The sequence below is a fragment of the Rhinichthys klamathensis genome, unplaced genomic scaffold, assembly GCF_029890125.1.
Source record: "Rhinichthys klamathensis goyatoka isolate OS25496 unplaced genomic scaffold, OSU_Roscu_1.1 h1tg000370l_1, whole genome shotgun sequence".
NCBI classification, from domain to species: domain Eukaryota; kingdom Metazoa; phylum Chordata; class Actinopteri; order Cypriniformes; family Leuciscidae; genus Rhinichthys; species Rhinichthys klamathensis.
The window spans coordinates 518,877-537,055 of record NW_026606878.1 but is presented as its reverse complement, the minus strand read 5'-3'; the positions used below and the strand labels follow the sequence as shown (position 1 = coordinate 537,055).

The window sequence follows — 18,179 nt, the reverse complement described above, 5'->3', positions numbered from 1 at the left end:
GACATGAAGCACCACAACTGTTTAAGGCTGTCTACACCGGACACATCCAAGTAAACCGTATAAGCTGATACAGGGTGCATTGTAGTGTTCAATGTAGCGAGTAACATCGCAATGCCCCGTTCACTTTGATGTGTTCATGACCCGTTTAAACTTTGAAGGTCTAAATGCAGCGAAATTCGACTTGCGGTCCTGTACCCGAAACTGAATGTCTTTTCCCATGTAACGCATCAGCCACGGTCCCACCCTCTGCCTGTTACAGTATACACACCCCAAACTCTCGCTATAGGTAGAGCTAGAAAGTTACTGACGGACCTGAGCGGACTGCTCTCAATGTTTTGATGGTGCCAAGGGGACTCAATGTTTACCCTTTTGGGGGAGATAAACCCATGAATGGCATACTAGTCAATGAACAATAAACTAGGTTAGAAGAATGTATTTTAACGTAAAAAAATATCTTACATACTTCAACTTTTAATTCTTTGAATATTTTGACTCACATTGGCAGATGACTCCAGAATGTTGTTGATGGCTACAGTTGTTTACTCCCCATCCACTTGATGAACAGTTTTTCAGTGTAGATTCATTCCCAGCACATTGAACATCATCCATCCATATTGGCCCTGATCCTTGTCCAAAATAAGGACCTCTTTTAGCTTCTATCACATTCCCACATCCCATCTCTCTACACACCACTGCAGCATCTGACAGACCCCAGCCATCATCACACACTGTTCCCCATTGACCGTTATAGAGAACCTCCACTCGTCCAGAACAGAAGTCACTGCCACTCACCAACCTTACAGCTATTATACACACAAATAATATAAAGACACAAGTACATTTTAGTGTTTTACTCCCACGTACAGTATTTGTTTATCTTCTTTCATTTGAAAAAGATCAGCGACATATGGCATTCAAAAGAACAGGACTTTCTTTTAATCATGATTCCTTTTATTTAGCTCTCATTCCTTTAAAAAAAGAAAATGTACAATATTAAATTTGTGTTAAAAATATGAATGCTTTTAACTCACAATTGCAAATGACTCCAGCATCTTCATGATGTCGACAGTCGTGTATTCCCCATCCTCTTGTCCTACAGTTCTTTAGTGAGGACTCAGTGCCAGCGCAGTTTACATCATCCATCCATATCTGTCCTGATCCTTGTCCAAAATAAGCAACACTCTTTGCCTCTATCACATTCCCACAGCCCATCTCTCTACACACCACTGCAGCATCTGACAGATCCCAGCCATCATCACACACTGTTCCCCACTGACCGTTGTAGAAAACCTCCACTCGTCCAGAACAAGAGTCACTGCCACTCACCAACCTTACAGCTATTATACACACAAATAATATAAAGACACAAGTAGATTTTTGTTACTCCCAAAAACAGTATTTGTGTATCTTCTTTCATTTGAAAAAGATCAGCAACATAGCATTCAAAGGAACAGGACTTTCTTTTAATCATGATTCCTTTTATTTAGCTCTCATTCCTTTAAAAAATTAAAATGTAAAAAATTAAAATGTACAATATTAAATTTGTGTTTAAAATATGAATGCTTTTAACTCACAATTGCAAATGACTCCAGCATCTTTAGAATGCACACAGTTGTGTATTCCCCATCCACTTGTCGTACAGTTCTTTAGTGAGGACTCAGTGCCAGCACAGTTTACATCATCCATCCATATCTGTCCTGATCCTTGTCCAAAATAAGCAACACTCTTTGCCTCTATCACATTCCCACAGCCCATCTCTCTACACACCACTGCAGCATCTGACAGATCCCAGCCATCATCACACACTGTTCCCCATGTTCCATTATAGAGAACCTCCACTCGTCCAGAACAGGAGTCACTGCCACTCACCAACCTTACAGCTATTATACACACAAATAATATAAAGACACAAGTAAATTTTTGTTTTTTACTCCCACGTACATTTGTGTATCTTCTTTCATTTGAAAAAGATCAGCGACATATGGCATTCAAAAGAACAGGACCTTCTTTTAATCATGATTCCTTTTATTTAGCTCTCATTCCTTTAAAAAATTAAAATGTAAAAAAAGAAAATGTACAATATTCAATTTGTGTTTCAAAATATGAATGCTTTTAACTCACAATTGCAAATGACTCCAGCGTCTTCATGATGTCCACAGGTGTGTATTCCCCATCCACTTGTCGTACAGTTCTTTAGTGAGGACTCAGTGCCAGTGCAGTTTACATCATCCATCCATATCTGTCCTGATCCTTGTCCAAAATGAGCAACACTCTTTGCCTCTATCACATTCCCACAGCCCATCTCTCTACACACCACTGCAGCATCTGACAGATCCCAGCCATCATCACACACTGTTCCCCACTGACCGTTGTAGAAAACCTCCACTCGTCCAGAACAGAAGTCACTGCCACTCACCAACCTTACAGCTATTATACACACAAATAATATAAAGACACAAGTACATTTTTGTTTTTTACTCCCACGTACAGTCCCAGCTGGCATTCGACTAACATGAAATCTTTAAATGTGGTTGAAATAATGTCAATTTATGAAAAAACATTAATTCAACGTTAAAACAACGTTGAACACCAAATAGTTGAAGTTGTGTTGTTGACTCACTACGGATTCAACATAGAAATATAAAAAAAAATTGAGTTTTACGTCAAATCAACATTATTTTTACAACCATGACTTTTAAACATTTTGTTGAAATATATCAGTAGAAAAATAATGTTGTTCCAAAATCCAATTTGCAATCTGATTTGCAAAATCTAAACAAAATTCAACGGTTATCCAACACTGGCACCTGACGTTGATTCAACAGTGACTCGACGTTAAAATGCCAGCTGGGGTATTTGTGTATCTTCTTTCATTTGAAAAAGATTTGCGACATATAGCATTCAAAAGAACAGGACCTTCTTTTAATCATGATTCCTTTTATTTAGCTCTCATTCCTTTTAAAAAATTAAAATGTAAAAAAAGAAAATGTACAATATTAAATTTGTGTTTAAAATATGAATGCTTTTAACTCACAATTGCAAATGACTCCAGCGTCTTCATGATGTCCACAGTTGTGTATTCCCCATCCACTTGTCGTACAGTTCTTTAGTGAGGACTCAGTGCCAGCGCAGTTTACATCATCCATCCATATCTGTCCTGATCCTTGTCCAAAATAAGCAGCCCTCTTTGCCTCTATCACATCCCCACAGCCCATCTCTCTACACACCACTGCAGCATCTGACAGATCCCAGCCATCATCACACACTGTTCCCCATGTTCCATTATAGAGAACCTCCACTCGTCCAGAACAGGAGTCACTGCCACTCACCAACCTTACAGCTATTATACACACAAATAATATAAAGACACAAGTAAATTTTAGTTTTTTACTCCCACGTACAGTCCCAGCTGGCATTCGACTGACATTAAACGTTTAACTGTGGTTGAAATAATGTCAATTTATGAAAAAACATTAATTCAACGTTAAAACAATGTTGAACACCAAATAGTTGAAGTTGTGTTGTTGACTCACTACGGATTCAACATAGAAATATCAAAACAATTTGAGTTGTACGTCAAATCAACATTATTTTTACAACCATGACCTTTAAACATTTTGTTGAAATATATCAGTAGAAATATAACGTTGTTCCAAAATATCACTCTATCACATTCCCACAGCCCATTCATACCCACAAACATTATCAAACGTTTATAGTATTTCTCGTGTGTTTTATGCATGTCCCTATGTTTTATTAGTTATGACTAGTTATGATTCTTTAGTTATGTTAGAGTAACTTCCAATGTTGATATCCAAAGATGATGTATCATTGCTTTAAAGGGATACTCCACCCAAAAATGAAAATTCTGTCATCATTTACTCACCCTCAAGTTGTTGCAAACCTGTATGAGTTTCTTTCTTCTGCTGAACACAAAGGAAGATATTTTGAACAACGATTGGAACTTTGGCACCATTGACTTCCATAGTATTTTTTTTTCTACTATGGAAGTCAATGGTGCCAAACAACTGTTTGGTTCCAATTGTTCTTCAAAATATCTTTCTTTGTGTTCAGCAGAAGAAAGAAACTCATACAGGTTTGCAACAACTTGAAGGTGAGTAAATTATGACAGAATTTTCATTTTTGGGTGGAGTATCCCTTTAATGTCATCAAATCCCCACTTTCTTGGTATCAAAAGAATCCTCTTTTGATTTTATAATCAATGGTGTACAATATGTAATTTCAACAAAAATGATAACTAATGCGGCCATGAGTGTGGTTGGCAGTGGATGAGCCAGAGGGATCAGACTACATTACCAGCAGAGGTTGTCCCTGGTCTGACTGTTGTACCGGTGCTGCTGATGTAAGTAACAGCTGAAAAAATAATGACAGATGAATAACAATGAATCAACAAACAAACAAATAATACTGAAGCATACAAAGGGCACATGCAAATATATTTTCCAGCACAGTATATGAAATAATGGCCACTGTTCACTCATAAAAATTCCTGAGTCAGTAGGGCGCTGACAAATCTACTGCTTGGGCACCAAATTATTCTGACAAAATTCAAAAGCCAGTTCCAGTCCTTCATGTTTGAACCCCATTACGTTAAGCTTGATAAATGCAGGCGAGTTCTTAGCCTAGCCTAGTAGCCTAAATGGATATGTACAGTAAAGCTGCTCATTCTCTTGCCGTTTACTATCAGATGAGTTTTATAAGGATGGACTTCAAAAAAGTAACATATTAATGCATACTCGGTCAGCTTCTAAATTTGTATTGAGTGTTAACCGTTTAATAAAAGTAATAATGAACTTGAGGTGGGCTGTATTATGATTACAGTCACGGCTGAAGGACGTTGTTAGGCACGACACGAAGCTGAGTGCATGCTTGACCCCTTCAGCCACGACTGTATTCACAATACAGCACAGCCTCTCTACGGTACTATTGCTTACATGAAACATTATTTAAAGGTAAAGTATGTAGTTTGGAGAAACACTAGTGGAACCTAGGTACCTAGTGGAATTACAAAAATAAACCATCAAACAACATAGCAAACACCCCTTTCACAGGCTGCGCCTCCCCCAACTCAAATATCACAATCACAGCTCTTGTGAATTCATGTCACCACAGGTAAATATAGGCTACTTTAAATAAAAGGTTCAACATATTTACTTTTAGCTGTGTTGCTATATGTCATGAGTAAGCAATTGAGAAGGCTAACACTCTGTCTACAGTGAACGCGAGCGTCTTTCTTATAATAAACCCATCCAATGGGCGCATTTTTTGACATGAAGCACCACAACTGTTTAAGGCTGTCTACACCGGACACATCCAAGTAAACCGTATAAGCTGATACAGGGTGCATTGTAGTGTTCAATGTAGCGAGTAACATCGCAATGCCCCGTTCACTTTGATGTGTTCATGACCCGTTTAAACTTTGAAGGTCTAAATGCAGCGAAATTTGACTTGCGGTCCTGTACCCGAAACTGAATGTCTTTTCCCATGTAACGCATCAGCCACGGTCCCACCCTCTGCCTTAGCCTGTTACAGTATACACACCCCAAACTCTCGCTATAGGTAGAGCTAGAAAGTTACTGACGGACCTGAGCGGACTGCTCTCAATGTTTTGATGGTGCCTAGGGGACTCAATGTTTACCCTTTTGGGGGAGATAAACCCATGAATGGCATACTAGTCAATGAACAATAAACTAGGTTAGAAGAATGTATTTTAACATAAAAAAAATATCTTACATACTTCAACTTTTAATTCTTTGAATATTTTGACTCACATTGGCAGATGACTCCAGAATGTTGTTGATGGCTACAGTTGTTTACTCCCCATCCACTTGATGAACAGTTTTTCAGTGTAGATTCATTCCCAGCACATTGAACATCATCCATCCATATTGGCCCTGATCCTTGTCCAAAATAAGGACCTCTTTTAGCTTCTATCACATTCCCACATCCCATCTCTCTACACACCACTGCAGCATCTGACAGATCCCAGCCATCATCACACACTGTTCCCCATATTCCATTATAGAGAACCTCCACTCGTCCAGAACAGGAGTCACTGCCATTTACCAACCTAATAAAGGCTAACATAAAAAAAGAGTAAAGGGCTCAGAAATGTTTATCTTTATTCAGTAAATGCAATATTTACGTAGCTTTCATCCACCTTCACAGATGACTCCAGCATCTTCAGAATGTCCACAGGTGTGTATTCCCCATCCACTTGTCCTACAGTTCTTTAGTGAGGACTCAGTGCCAGTGCAGTTTACATCATCCATCCATATATGTCCTGATCCTTGTCCAAAATAAGCAACACTCTTTGCCTCTATCACATTCCCACATCCCATCTCTCTACACACCACTGCAGCATCTGACAGATCCCAGCCATCATCACACACTGTTCCCCATGTTCCATTATAGAGAACCTCCACTCGTCCAGAACAGGAGTCAATGCCATTTACCAGTCTGATTTCACTGCCAATAGTGACAGTTGTGCAGCCTGTACATGTTAGAGTCACAGAGACAGATACATTTTTCTATAAGCTCTTAATTCAAAAAATATTATTGGTCATCAGACAGAAGAACGTATGAGGCTATGTTTTTAATGTCAGTATATTGGTCTCCTTACCCAGAAGCAGAAAGAGTTGCACAGACCACAACATATTGGCTGTAAATATATATTTCACATTAGATAATGTGGTTCTTAAATATCAGCATGAATGAAAGCATGAAAGAAGCATCTTCTAGTACTTTAAACAATAATAATAATGTACATAAAAAATCTTTGGTTACACTTTATTTTAAAGTTTCCTTGTTACAGTGTAATTATACATTTAAGTACTGAGTAATATTAATTAACAACATGTACTTACTATAGGGTTAAGATTAGGGTTGGGTTTAGGGTTAGTTTATTATGCATAATTTATTGTTATTAATGGAGCAAGCACATGTAACGTAACAAAGACACTGTAAAATATAGTGTTACCAATCTTTTTTTTTTTGAATTTCATACGATGGGCAATAATTATGTAAAATTACTCTAAAACATCACAAGACTGTCAGTGTAGATGTAAGACAAAAAATATTATTAAAATAATATTTGAAACAGCCCATCACATGAATGCAAAAGTACATAGAAAACACTGATAATATTGTAGTACCTAGTTAGATGGTCGTCTGTGATTTCCTCTTCGTCTAGGATTGAGTTAGTCTGTTTGAAAAGTGATGTGGACGTTTGACAGTTGTACTGACTCACTGGCATCCAAACAGATTCATATAAATATGAAATTACATTTTTTTCCTTCACCCAGTAAATAACACTGGTATCCAAATTCGATAAACAAAACATCTAGGAATTCACACAGGAATATGCAAAACTCTGTGGGATGTAATTTGTTTATAGGGACATATAATACGAGTTTAGTAAGTTACAGACTCTGAACTTTTTTGGCTTGCTTTGTGAGCGTGTTTTTAACACTCAAGTGTACGGGATAATTTTCCATTCCTGAAATGTGAAGGAACTGTTTTTGTTGCATCTAATAGGTAAACTTATTCCAGTTCAGTACTTTGTCTCATGCATATGAACTTCTCTGGTAGGATGGGTTGACCAGGGTGTCCATGGAAATACAAACAAATCTAGGGTTCCAGTTGTCAAGAAGTTGACATTTTGTTTTCATATGCTTTGCATGTCTTTTTAAAGGAAATTCCATGAAAGTGGCCCATCAAAATGATATCATCAAGATATTTTTATATTTGAGCATTCCAATAATTCCCACACGTTTGAGTGGATTTCCATTGAAGTAAAACAACATAAATGATGTTCTTACATCCAACAGTGCATGTTTCTGCTATGTATTGCAAATGAGAAATTCACTCCTGGCTAATTGAATCGACCACCTCCTGAGCATTTAATAGTTCTCAGTGACTCTGAAAGATGGACTGTTGTAAGAGCTTTCTTTCTTATGCTCACCATTGTCATGTAATGTCATCTTAAGGGAGGAGCCGAGAAGGCAGGTGATTCCATATACAAATACAATCACCTGGAAACATCCTTAACTTGATCTCACACCATCACGGAGACGAAGACGCTTCCGAAAGGTCTGACATTTTAACAGGTTCCCCTTAATCTTTTTTGTAATAGCTACTAAATTATTCAACTGGCTATAAATTGAATTCTGCTATTAAGATGCTAAACCAAAGCACAATAAAATAGGTTTGTTGCCTAAAAAATAAATGTGATGATGATGGATTATGCAAACGTTTTTGTGGCATAAACTACTTTTAAACAATAGAACAGACCTTGAAGTTGACTTTTTCTTGTTTATCAGGCAAAACAGTCAAATTAATAATTTTGTATTTCTTTCAGGCACAATGTTAAATTCCTTGTGGCTCATTCTCATGCTAGGTATGAAGAAACATGCAGACATAAACATCGCTCTCTGTATAAAGTTAAAATAATTCGATTTTTTTTTAAGTTGTCAAAAAAAAACTATTCTTTCTACTTCAAAACGTTTATATGTAATTCATTGTGAAATTGCAACGTCTAAGTGAATTGTTTCTACACCACATTTTTTTCAGGGTACTCTTGAAAGATTTAAATGATTGTTAAGACGTATGTTATGGGTTTGTGTGATGCATTTTATAATTCATCCAGATTTCGGAAATGGACCTTCAGTCGAAGCTTTTCTGAGGTTGATGAATGGTATCGGCTTTTGTTCTGGACGAGTGGAGGTTCTCTATAATGGAACATGGGGAACAGTGTGTGATGATGGCTGGGATCTGTCAGATGCTGCAGTGGTGTGTAGAGAGATGGGCTGTGGGAATGTGATAGAGGCAAAGAGTGTTGCTTATTTTGGACAAGGATCAGGACAGATATGGATGGATGATGTAAATTGCGCTGGCACTGAGTCCTCACTAAAGAACTGTAGGACAAGTGGATGGGGAATACACAACTGTGGACATCATGAAGACGCTGGAGTCATCTGTGAAGGTGGATGAAAGCTACGTAAATATTGCATTTACTGAATAAAGATAAACATTTCAGATCCCTTTACTCTTTTTTATGTTAGCCTTTATTAGGTTGGTAAATGGCATTGACTCCTGTTCTGGACGAGTGGAGGTTCTCTATAATGGAACATGGGGAACAGTGTGTGATGATGGCTGGGATCTGTCAGATGCTGCAGTGGTGTGTAAAGAATTGGACTGTGGGAATGTGATAGAGGCAAATAGTGCTGCTTATTTTGGACAAGGATCAGGACCTGTATGGATGGGTGCTGCACAATGTACTGGGATTGAGGCCTCATTGATAAACTGTACATCAACAAGATGGGGAATACAGAGCTGTGAACATTTAAAAGATGCTGGAGCCACTTGTAATAGTGAGTAAAAAGGTCTCTAATACATTTTTCATTTTGCTTTGAAGCCAGTAATGTCATTACTCATTATTTACTCCATGAGTAAGGACTTTAATGTCCTCCTAAAACAGTATGCTGTTGTTTTTTTTATGTTGAACATAAATGAGACTTTTCCAACAGCAGTTAAAGGAACTCCAAAAGGAGAAGGTCCAAAAAAAATCAGCAGACATTTTTACTGTAACAAATATATTGCAAATTTTTAGTTAATATTAGTTGCATTAGCTAATATTAACTAATGGGACCGTATTGGAAAGTGTTACCATTGCATGCCAGATGTAGCTCAACTAGCAGAATTGTAATTTTTACTGCATGGTGAAATATTCTTTGAAGTCAATGAACTTTAAGCAAAAAACTCAGATTTACATGGATGCAAATTCAAAATTATTTCTGTAAATGGTTGTACAGAGATCACACAAACAGTGACAGAATTATTGCATTATGTCTTTTGTAACATGTACATTTAGTATTTTATGTAAAAGCTCTATGTTAAACAAAACTCAGCAATTCTTGGATAATAAATTGCATTTACAAAGAGGTTTTGACCTTTAAAAAAATAAATTGGTGCATTCTATAAGAGTGCAAGGGTTTATGTGTAAAACCTTTCTTTCAACAGATGTGAAGCTGGTGAATGGTTTCAGTGCATGTGAAGGAAGAGTTCAGATTCGGCATCGTGAGCAGTGGGGCGCAGTGTGTTACTCTGGTTGGGATGTAGAAGATGCTACAGTGTTGTGTCAAGAGCTGGACTGTGGAGAAATTGCAGAGCCAAAGGCGTATGTGGGTCCCTCAGTCGGGAAAATATGGATGAATAATGTGACCTGTACTGGAAATGAGCGGACTGTGAGGGACTGTCCTTTTACTGGATGGGGTGTGAGCAGTTGTTTGAATACGCTTCATGCGGGAGTTTCTTGCCAAAGTAAGATCATCTTACATGTGAACTTCCTCAAACGATGTATAGCTTAAAGTCACCATGAAATCAAAATGGAATTCCTCATTTTTACTGAATATCGCAGAATCTATTATAAATAGTTTATCAGTGCACATCGTTATTATTAATTTTTTTAATGTGCCCTCAAAATTCTCTGGTAATGTGTTTACTGGTGTGAGGGCGGGACAACCTGTCACTCATAAGATCGACCAATAGCAAACCAGAACCATACAATCAATTCCCATTTGACAAAATGAGGTGCTGCTCCATATTTTCTCTTGTTTGAGAAGCCATTTCACTCAGATATTTGTCACAATATAGGGAAGAAAAGACTATTTGCCGACTTTAAGAATTAGGTCATTCTCTTGTGTTTTCCTGGCAAATGCAATGAAAAGATGCCATAATGACATACCGTTCATCTTTTAAAGCCCCCGTCAATGTTTTACTTCACAGAAACTGTGAGACGAGTTGTGGTGAGGATTATGGTGAAGACCAAGATTGAAGTCAATGTCAATGACCCACAAATCAAGAAGGATCTTTTGGACAAGGTGAGGTTCATGTGCTTAATAAGTGTTATGTGTAACTTGAGTGTTTTCTTACTAAGATTTCCCTGAATTTCACAGATAAGGAAAGTGGTACAAATTACAGGGAAGTATAGTGTGAACTGGAGAACACAGCCTGATGAGCAGGTATTTCACAAACAGAAAACAGCCACAGGTTTGTAAACTGAATGGTGTTGTACTACTTATATTTCTGTAATATTATATAATTGATATTTTAATTATAAACCTGTTATATTCACAGGTCCTTTTTGAATGACAGAAAAGCACGAAAACACAGACTCTAACCCTAATTATGATAAAGTAATGCTATTTTCTCTGTTGCTTCACTGTCTTATAATCAAAAGTCATCAAAAAACGTTCTAGGTGGGGCTCAAGTAACACTAAGAGCTAGTCAATCAAATCAGACCTTCCCACATAATTTGCCTGAGAACGAAATGCCTCATGAAAGAGATGCCTTATATTTACAGCTCTTTTAAACATTAGAATAATGAATATTATATATGTGGAAATGAAATGTGTATATAATGTACGGGTGCTTCCTGGTGTCAGAGAGAGACCAAAGTGAAATAAAGTAGATTTTTACATTTATTTACAAGAATTGTACTTTCTGTGACACGATTAATCGGCTTTACTCAAGATAAATGTATGTAATGAGATTAATACATATTTAAGAAAATTATCTTACAGAATTTAAATATTTTAGGAGGTTATGTTGTATTAAAATATATTGCATCAGAAATCAAATAAACATGTGAACTTGTAAAGAAAATCAAAGTTTTACATTTTTATTTTCCTTTCACCTCCAACCAATGACAATGGCCTTCAAAATGATGACAAACCTTCACCGACTTTGACCTGCTGCAACCTAAACAATGATGTTCTTTATATTATCCTTTATTTTATTAAACCCTTTTCAGTATACAAACACTTCTAAAATGTCTTCATCGTCTGGATGATTCTGCCAGAACTGCCGTTCTCTTGAATTGGTCATGAAAGGTAATTTCTCATGCGGCTCCTGTGGAAATAACAGATACAAAAACCTGTAACTATTTGAATAAAAATGATATATTCTTTAAAATCTTTAAAATGAGCCCATTCAGAAGGAGTTTACAAACCTGTCAGGGATCAAATAATTTCTGTTCCTGAAACACTTTCCCATTCGACTGAGTTCTCCACTTGACAGAGAAATTTCCATTCTTTTTGACCTCATTTTTAATCTGTACAATTCAGATGAATGAGACCACAGACTCTCAATGGCAACAATAGAAAAGTGAAAAAAAGCTAATTGAATTAGGAAAATTCATTACTTTGTCCAGTAGTTTTGTCATGTGTGAAGGCTCGTTGGGATTAACAGAGTCAGCGTTCACCTTTATCCTGAGCACATTTCTAATCTCTGTAAAGAAGATAGCAGATCTTAATATGGTAATAAAATATTATGCCCATTCCCCAAGATAACAAGATGCATTTCTTTTAAGAATTTGGTTTTATATTTGTTGTTATTTCATGTTATTACAGTTGTTGTTGTATTTTTTTGCATGATGTCATATGGTTTAAGTTAATCATTTTATGTTTAATTTAGAAATACATTTTCTTGGTTAATATTTGCAAATGCAGAGAACAGATTCTGGTTTGGTCATGGACCCACCTTTGCAGATGATTCCTGCATCATATGCATGAATGCATTGATGGTTTCCCCACCCACCAAATCGGCAGTTCCTGAGGTTTGACTCGTCTCCTCTGCATCTGAGGGAATCCATCCATATCGGCCCCGCGCCGGCCCCAAAATGGGCATTTGTCAAGGGCTCTGCCTTTCCACCACAGCCCAGCTCTCTACATAGTACTAAACCATCTGCGATATCCCAGCTGTTGTGGCACACTGTTCCCCACTGGCCATCATGAAACACCTGCACTGTGCCCTGACAGGGGTTGTTCCCATTCACCAACTTCACCTCTAGAAAGAAGTCAGAAGAGTTCCTGATCTGCCTCTGTGTTTACATTAATAATTGCGGTGTAAAAATACATGATATGTCCATCTGACCCTGATAATTGAATGCATTTGAGTAACACTTTATTTCACATAGTTACTATAGTAATTACTATAAATTACCACACACCCTAATCTTAACTCTAAAGTAATGACTTCCTCATCTTATCTCGAAATCAAGTTATGTCATCCTAAAACAATATGCTGAGGTAAAGTATTATTGCTCAGTACTTAAATATATAATTGCACTGTAACATAGTCACCTTAAAATACGTGTTACCTGTATTTGTAACATAATTTGATACAGTTTTTCGGTAATACTTTATTTTGATGGCCCCCGTTACACATGTTGGCTATAAGTAATCTTGCATTTCACCCAAGATCCAGTTGCAATTGTGATTTTCGAACAGTTGTCAGAGTAAATAGACCCTTAATTAAAGTAATAAAGTAGTGATAAGTCTTTTCACAGACTGTGATGATGCATTTCCAGTTGTAAAAAAAAAAAAAAAAATCCATGTACATTTATAACACTATACTTTGCGTTTAATTACCTTAGCATTAAATTATGGAAAACTAGTTAATGCTGCTGTGTGAGTGTTTCTAATACAACGGTTGAGGGTGTTACGGCAAATTTGACAGTTTTTGTTCACCACTATTGAAGTTTATCCAACTGTGATGATGACTATACATATACATGTATAAAAAATAAAATAAATAAAAAAATGTAAGAAAATGCAGTCAGAAAGTTCTTAGACATCTAGTTTACCTCGGCAGATGACACCTGCATCCTGTGCGTGCACACAGCTGTGTACTCCCCATTGTCTTGATGGACAGTGCTTCACTGAGGCCTCTCTGCCTGAACATCTCACATCATCCATCCATATTGGTCCTATACCACTTCCGAAATAACCATTTGTCTTTACCTCTACCGGACTTCCACAGCCCAGCTCTCTACAGACAACTTGAGCGTGATTCATACCCCATATTTCTCCACAAACAGTTCCCCACTGATTGTTTATAAGAACCTCCACCCTTCCAGAACAACTGCTGCCTCCATTTACCAATCTCACTTCTGAGAGACAAGAGTAAGTACATATCTCAGACAATATACATATAACAACTGTATACTGTTTACTATTATCTTTTATACATTTCAGGTCAGAGCTGGTTGTCACGTGTAATATGTACAATTTATTAATTATTTAATAAAATAATAATAATTTGAATTTGTTGGCCAAAACACATTTTTCATGTTTGCTTTATTTGTTAAAATTGGTTAAAAAATGAAATAGACTACAATGTTAGGTTCCCATTGTGAACAGCTTTTGTGGCACAAAAGGTCAACAAGTAAAATTAACTATTTTTTCCTGGATAAAGGACCCTTTTCACTGTGATGATGTGTTTACAGGGTTATTAACACTGTACATCTAGCAAAAGTGGAAGTTTTTTTTTATATATATATATATTTTTTTTTGTATAATGTACCTTTATAACCGTTTTACTAACTTGGCATTAAATACAAGTAAAATGGTTTCAGCGACATTTCTCTTTTCTGACCAACATAATACATTTTTATCCTCTTTTAGAAAGTCAGAGAAATTGTCAATTATTTGCTATTATAGCAAATGGGAATGCAAAAAATATATTTGTTGTAATTTCCATTCACCAATATAGAATTTTACCCAACTATGATGACTTCTTCTTCTGAGAACCACAGAAATGTGAAAAGGGTCCGTAGCAGTGGAAATGTCCATAAGCTTTTAGTCAAGACTAAAGTTTAGAGTCTATTCAGAGACTGACTGTCAGAATCAAACCCACGCTGAGAGGGAAAAGAGTGACAACTAGCGCTGAAATGTGCAATTTTCAACATGGCTCTATTCTTTTCTTGCAATAATAAATAAAGTATATATAAGCACATTTGTTCAATTCAAACCTCTTCTTGTTTTAATTTACCTCCGCAGGCGACTCCTGCATCCTGAGAATGTGTACAGAGGCTGTTTACCGAGCCAGAGAATCTGCACTCCTTCAGTGAGGACTCACTCCCGCTACACTGTAAACTATCCATCGATATGTTACCTGAACCGATCCCGAAATAAGCTCCAGGGTATGTCTGTATAAGAGGACCACAGCCAAGCTCTCGACACAGCACAAGACCATCCAGTGGGTCCCAATTGTTGTGACAAACTGTGCCCCAATCTCCATTATAATGAACCTGTACAGTGCCATAACAAATTTGTCGGCCGTTTACCAGTTTGACCTCTGAAAGGAGAATAATTCAGATGAATTCACAATGCATTTAACATGCAATCTTGACGTAATAATTGTAGTTCCCAGAGTTTGTCGTTCGCACTTACCTCTGCAGACAACTCCTGCATCATTGTTGTGTGTAATCTGTTTATTTGTGTTTATCCCTGAAATACAGTTTTTCAGAGAGGGTTCATTCCCAGCACACTTGGTATTATACATCCATATACTACCTGAACCCTTCTTAAAAAAAGATCCACTCGTGAGACTCAGCACACTCCCACAAGCGACCTGTTTGCAGATCACATCTCCACCCAACAGATTCCAGCCGTAATCGCTAACCGTTCCCCACCCATGATCATCATAGAGGACCTCCACCCTGCCGGAGCAAGAGTTTTCTCCATCTACAAGCCTAACCTCTAAAGAAGAGAAAGGAGGACGTTTGTGAGAAAAATGACTACCAGCATGTATATGTTTACATGTACTCAAAAAATCTGTTAGAAATGAGATTGAAAAGCCTTCATGTAAACACTTCATTTGATCCAAATGAGCTCGATCGGAATGATATTTCGATTGGGGTGGTGAATACCTGAAATAATCTGATCAATAGGAAATAACTTAGCATGTAAACGCTTGAATATGATCTTCTATATCGGATTCAAAGATACCTTAAGCACATGTTTACCAGATTCTTTTTATGAGATCGTTGCTTACGAATTGTTTATTTATGTTCTTCGAACTGCTCTATTTGTCAGAATTTGTCAGCTAACCCTAACCTATACCTAAAGAGGTCAAGGCAAACATTTTCAAAAGTATTTGAAGTTCGTGGCATAGTTTGTTATTGCAGGGACATCAACGTTAAATTTTCCCCACGGTTCATGGGTATGCTCTTATCTCGTTAGTTGATTAATTGAATGTGCTCCTCCCATGTTAATTAGGTTAATTATCTAAATGTGCTCCTCCCGAACTTTGATAATAAAACCATTATTTGTGTGAACAGGACATTTCGAGACTCACACCTGTAAGTAAATGCGTTTGTCAATCCCAAAAACTGACAAGTGTAAACGTAGCCTTGGATTGACAAAAATTAGCGCATGTAATCATAAAGTGTATTTTTTGGCTTTAATTTCATATTCAAGTGCACTGTAAAAAATGATCGTGATTTTAACGGTAAAAGACTGTAAAAATGCTACAGTAAAAAACTGTTAATTGGTTAACAGAAAGTTTCCTTACTATATACGGTCAATAATTATGATAGATCTAACGGTACATTTAATGTAATTTTACTGTAAAATACCGTTAAATTTACAGTTTTTGAAAGTGAAAAGAACAACTCATTCTATAATTTACTGTGAAAAAACGTAAATTGACATTCCCACAATTCCCTGCATGACACTTCACATTTGATTTATTTTTGTTGAAATAACAATGTTTCTTCTTAGTTTTCTTAGCTTTGATTTATCATGTGACTGGTTTTTGGTTGTCAGTGTATTACAATGGTACAAATCAGATATTAATACTTCAATAGGTTGGTAAATTATCATTATATTAGATAATGAATTACGGGTTATTACTGTAAATTTTAAGTTAAGTCTGTAAAACCAAAAACGTTGATTCCGTATTTTTGACGGTAAAGTTCTGGTAACCACAGCTGCCAGTTTTTTTCCGTAAAAACAACGGGATTTTTTTACAGTGTGGGCGTACCTACCTAAACAGGTGAGTCCAGCATCATCCGCATGTGTACAGTTGCTCACTCCCCAACCGCTAAACACACAATCTTTCAGTGAAGTCTCTCGGCCCCTGCAGGTGATGCCATCCATCCATACTTTACCCGATCCCTGATAGAAAAAAGCATTGTAGTATAAAGCCACTGGATTTCCACAGCCACGTTCTGTGCAGGCCACCAATGCGTCCATGAGATCCCAGTTGGTGTCACAGACCGTTCCCCACTCTCTGTTATGGAAAATCTCCACTCTCCCTGAACACATGCCACTGCCATTTCGAAACTTTATGGTGGCTGTGGAAGTGAAAATGAAATGTTATGCAAGTTCTTTCACTCTTAAAAATAAAGGTTCTTTGTTGGCATTGATGATTCCATGACCTTTAACATCCATGGAACCTTTCCGATGCACAAAATGTTCCTTAATATTGGAAAATGGGTTCTTTATTGGCATCAATGGAACCTTAACATCCATTGAACCTTTCCATTGCACTAAATGTTCTTTAATCTTTAATAATGAAAAAAAAGGTTCTTTGAATTATTAAAATATATTCTTCACATGAAAGCTTTTTAAGGGGACCCAAAATGGTTCTCCTTTTGCATTGCTTTGAAATCTCCCTTTTGGAACCTTAATTTTTTAGGAGTGTTGGAATGATATATGATTTAGACAATAACGTGAATGTAACCTACAGTCACAGACAACTCCAGCGTCTTTCATGTGGTCACACGCATCGGTGTGGTTATCCCAATCGCAGTCGAGCACCGAGCTCTCATTCCCAAAACAGTTCAGGTCGTCTGTGAGTAGTGGTCCCGTACCCTTGCCAAACAAATCACCAGAGTGTATGGATAGGAGAGGACCACAACCTGCTTCCATGCAGATCATTTGGGCTTCGACTTCATCCAGTCCTTCGTAACAAATGGTGCCCCAGTCGTCACTGTAAATCTCAACCCTTCCAGAACAGCCCTTAACACCATTTACCAACCTCACCATAGCGTCATTAGTTGTACTGGTTAAACTGGATGTACTGACGGCTGCATTTTCTACATAGTCTGTTTGAAAAATACAAAAAGTTTAGGGGAGTCACATACACAATGTGTATTATTTATTGAATAGGAATTTTATTATTAAAGGATTTGCATGCATATATGTGTGTCTCACCCAGAAGCAAAATGAAGCTCAGAAAGTACAGCATAGTGACTGAAAAGAGACAAAAGTTATTGTACCAATAAGCAGCAGTAACTGAAAACCACTTTAGCAAAAGGACCTTGATAATTTAGTATTGCTCAACAATGAGTTAAAATGTGATTTATCTTC

General features: G+C 37.1%; 3 protein-coding genes across 3 annotated transcripts; 1 reads left to right on the top strand and 2 right to left on the bottom strand.

Annotated features, from left to right (window-relative positions):
• Window positions 1–962: 962 nt before the first annotated feature.
• Window positions 963–6,677, bottom strand: LOC130069524 (deleted in malignant brain tumors 1 protein-like). The gene is made up of 9 exons (XM_056233421.1): window positions 6,644–6,677; window positions 6,182–6,514; window positions 5,793–6,101; window positions 3,024–3,340; window positions 2,513–2,519; window positions 2,122–2,427; window positions 1,641–1,880; window positions 1,189–1,337; window positions 963–968 (listed from the first exon to the last, which is right to left on the bottom strand). Exons 1-9 carry the CDS (start codon window positions 6,675–6,677, stop codon window positions 963–965), a joined length of 1,701 nt encoding a protein of 566 aa, XP_056089396.1.
• A 1,631-nt stretch (window positions 6,678–8,308) lies between these two features.
• Window positions 8,309–11,486, top strand: LOC130069578 (deleted in malignant brain tumors 1 protein-like). The gene is made up of 7 exons (XM_056233519.1): window positions 8,309–8,419; window positions 8,669–9,004; window positions 9,084–9,392; window positions 10,042–10,341; window positions 10,807–10,901; window positions 10,977–11,070; window positions 11,158–11,486. The coding sequence occupies exons 1-7, from the start codon at window positions 8,386–8,388 to the stop codon at window positions 11,166–11,168; spliced, it is 1,179 nt and encodes a 392-aa protein (XP_056089494.1). The 5' UTR covers window positions 8,309–8,385; the 3' UTR covers window positions 11,169–11,486.
• A 334-nt stretch (window positions 11,487–11,820) lies between these two features.
• si:dkey-14d8.21 (deleted in malignant brain tumors 1 protein) lies at window positions 11,821–17,931 on the bottom strand. The gene is made up of 9 exons (XM_056233515.1): window positions 17,555–17,931; window positions 16,853–17,161; window positions 15,255–15,563; window positions 14,854–15,159; window positions 13,667–13,972; window positions 12,562–12,867; window positions 12,224–12,309; window positions 12,032–12,133; window positions 11,821–11,931 (listed from the first exon to the last, which is right to left on the bottom strand). Exons 1-8 carry the CDS (start codon window positions 17,853–17,855, stop codon window positions 12,035–12,037), a joined length of 2,022 nt encoding a protein of 673 aa, XP_056089490.1. The 5' UTR covers window positions 17,856–17,931; the 3' UTR covers window positions 11,821–11,931; window positions 12,032–12,034.
• Window positions 17,932–18,179: the final 248 nt, after the last annotated feature.

Bases quoted from the DNA above. Each gene is read 5' to 3' on its own strand.
- si:dkey-14d8.21 (XM_056233515.1), bottom strand. From the start codon at position 17,855: ATGGTGAGGTTGGTAAATGGTGTTAAGGGCTGTTCTGGAAGGGTTGAG. The intron at 17,162-17,554 runs GTAGGTTACATT...TCACTTCCACAG, and splicing joins CGCTGGAGTTGTCTGTGACT to CCACCATAAAGTTTCGAAAT. The intron at 12,868-13,666 runs GTAAACTAGATG...ACTTCTTTCTAG, and splicing joins TGCAGGTGTCATCTGCCGAG to AGGTGAAGTTGGTGAATGGG.
- LOC130069524 (XM_056233421.1), bottom strand. From the start codon at position 6,677: ATGTTGTGGTCTGTGCAACTCTTTCTGCTTCTGG. The intron at 6,102-6,181 runs GTGGATGAAAGC...TTTTTATGTTAG, and splicing joins TGCTGGAGTCATCTGTGAAG to CCTTTATTAGGTTGGTAAAT. The intron at 3,341-5,792 runs GTGAGTCAAAAT...TGTGTATAATAG, and splicing joins TTCTGGAGTCATCTGCCAAT to CTGTAAGGTTGGTGAGTGGC.
- LOC130069578 (XM_056233519.1), top strand. From the start codon at position 8,386: ATGTTAAATTCCTTGTGGCTCATTCTCATGCTAG. The intron at 8,420-8,668 runs GTATGAAGAAAC...TAATTCATCCAG, and splicing joins GTGGCTCATTCTCATGCTAG to ATTTCGGAAATGGACCTTCA. The intron at 10,342-10,806 runs GTAAGATCATCT...TTTACTTCACAG, and splicing joins TGCGGGAGTTTCTTGCCAAA to AAACTGTGAGACGAGTTGTG.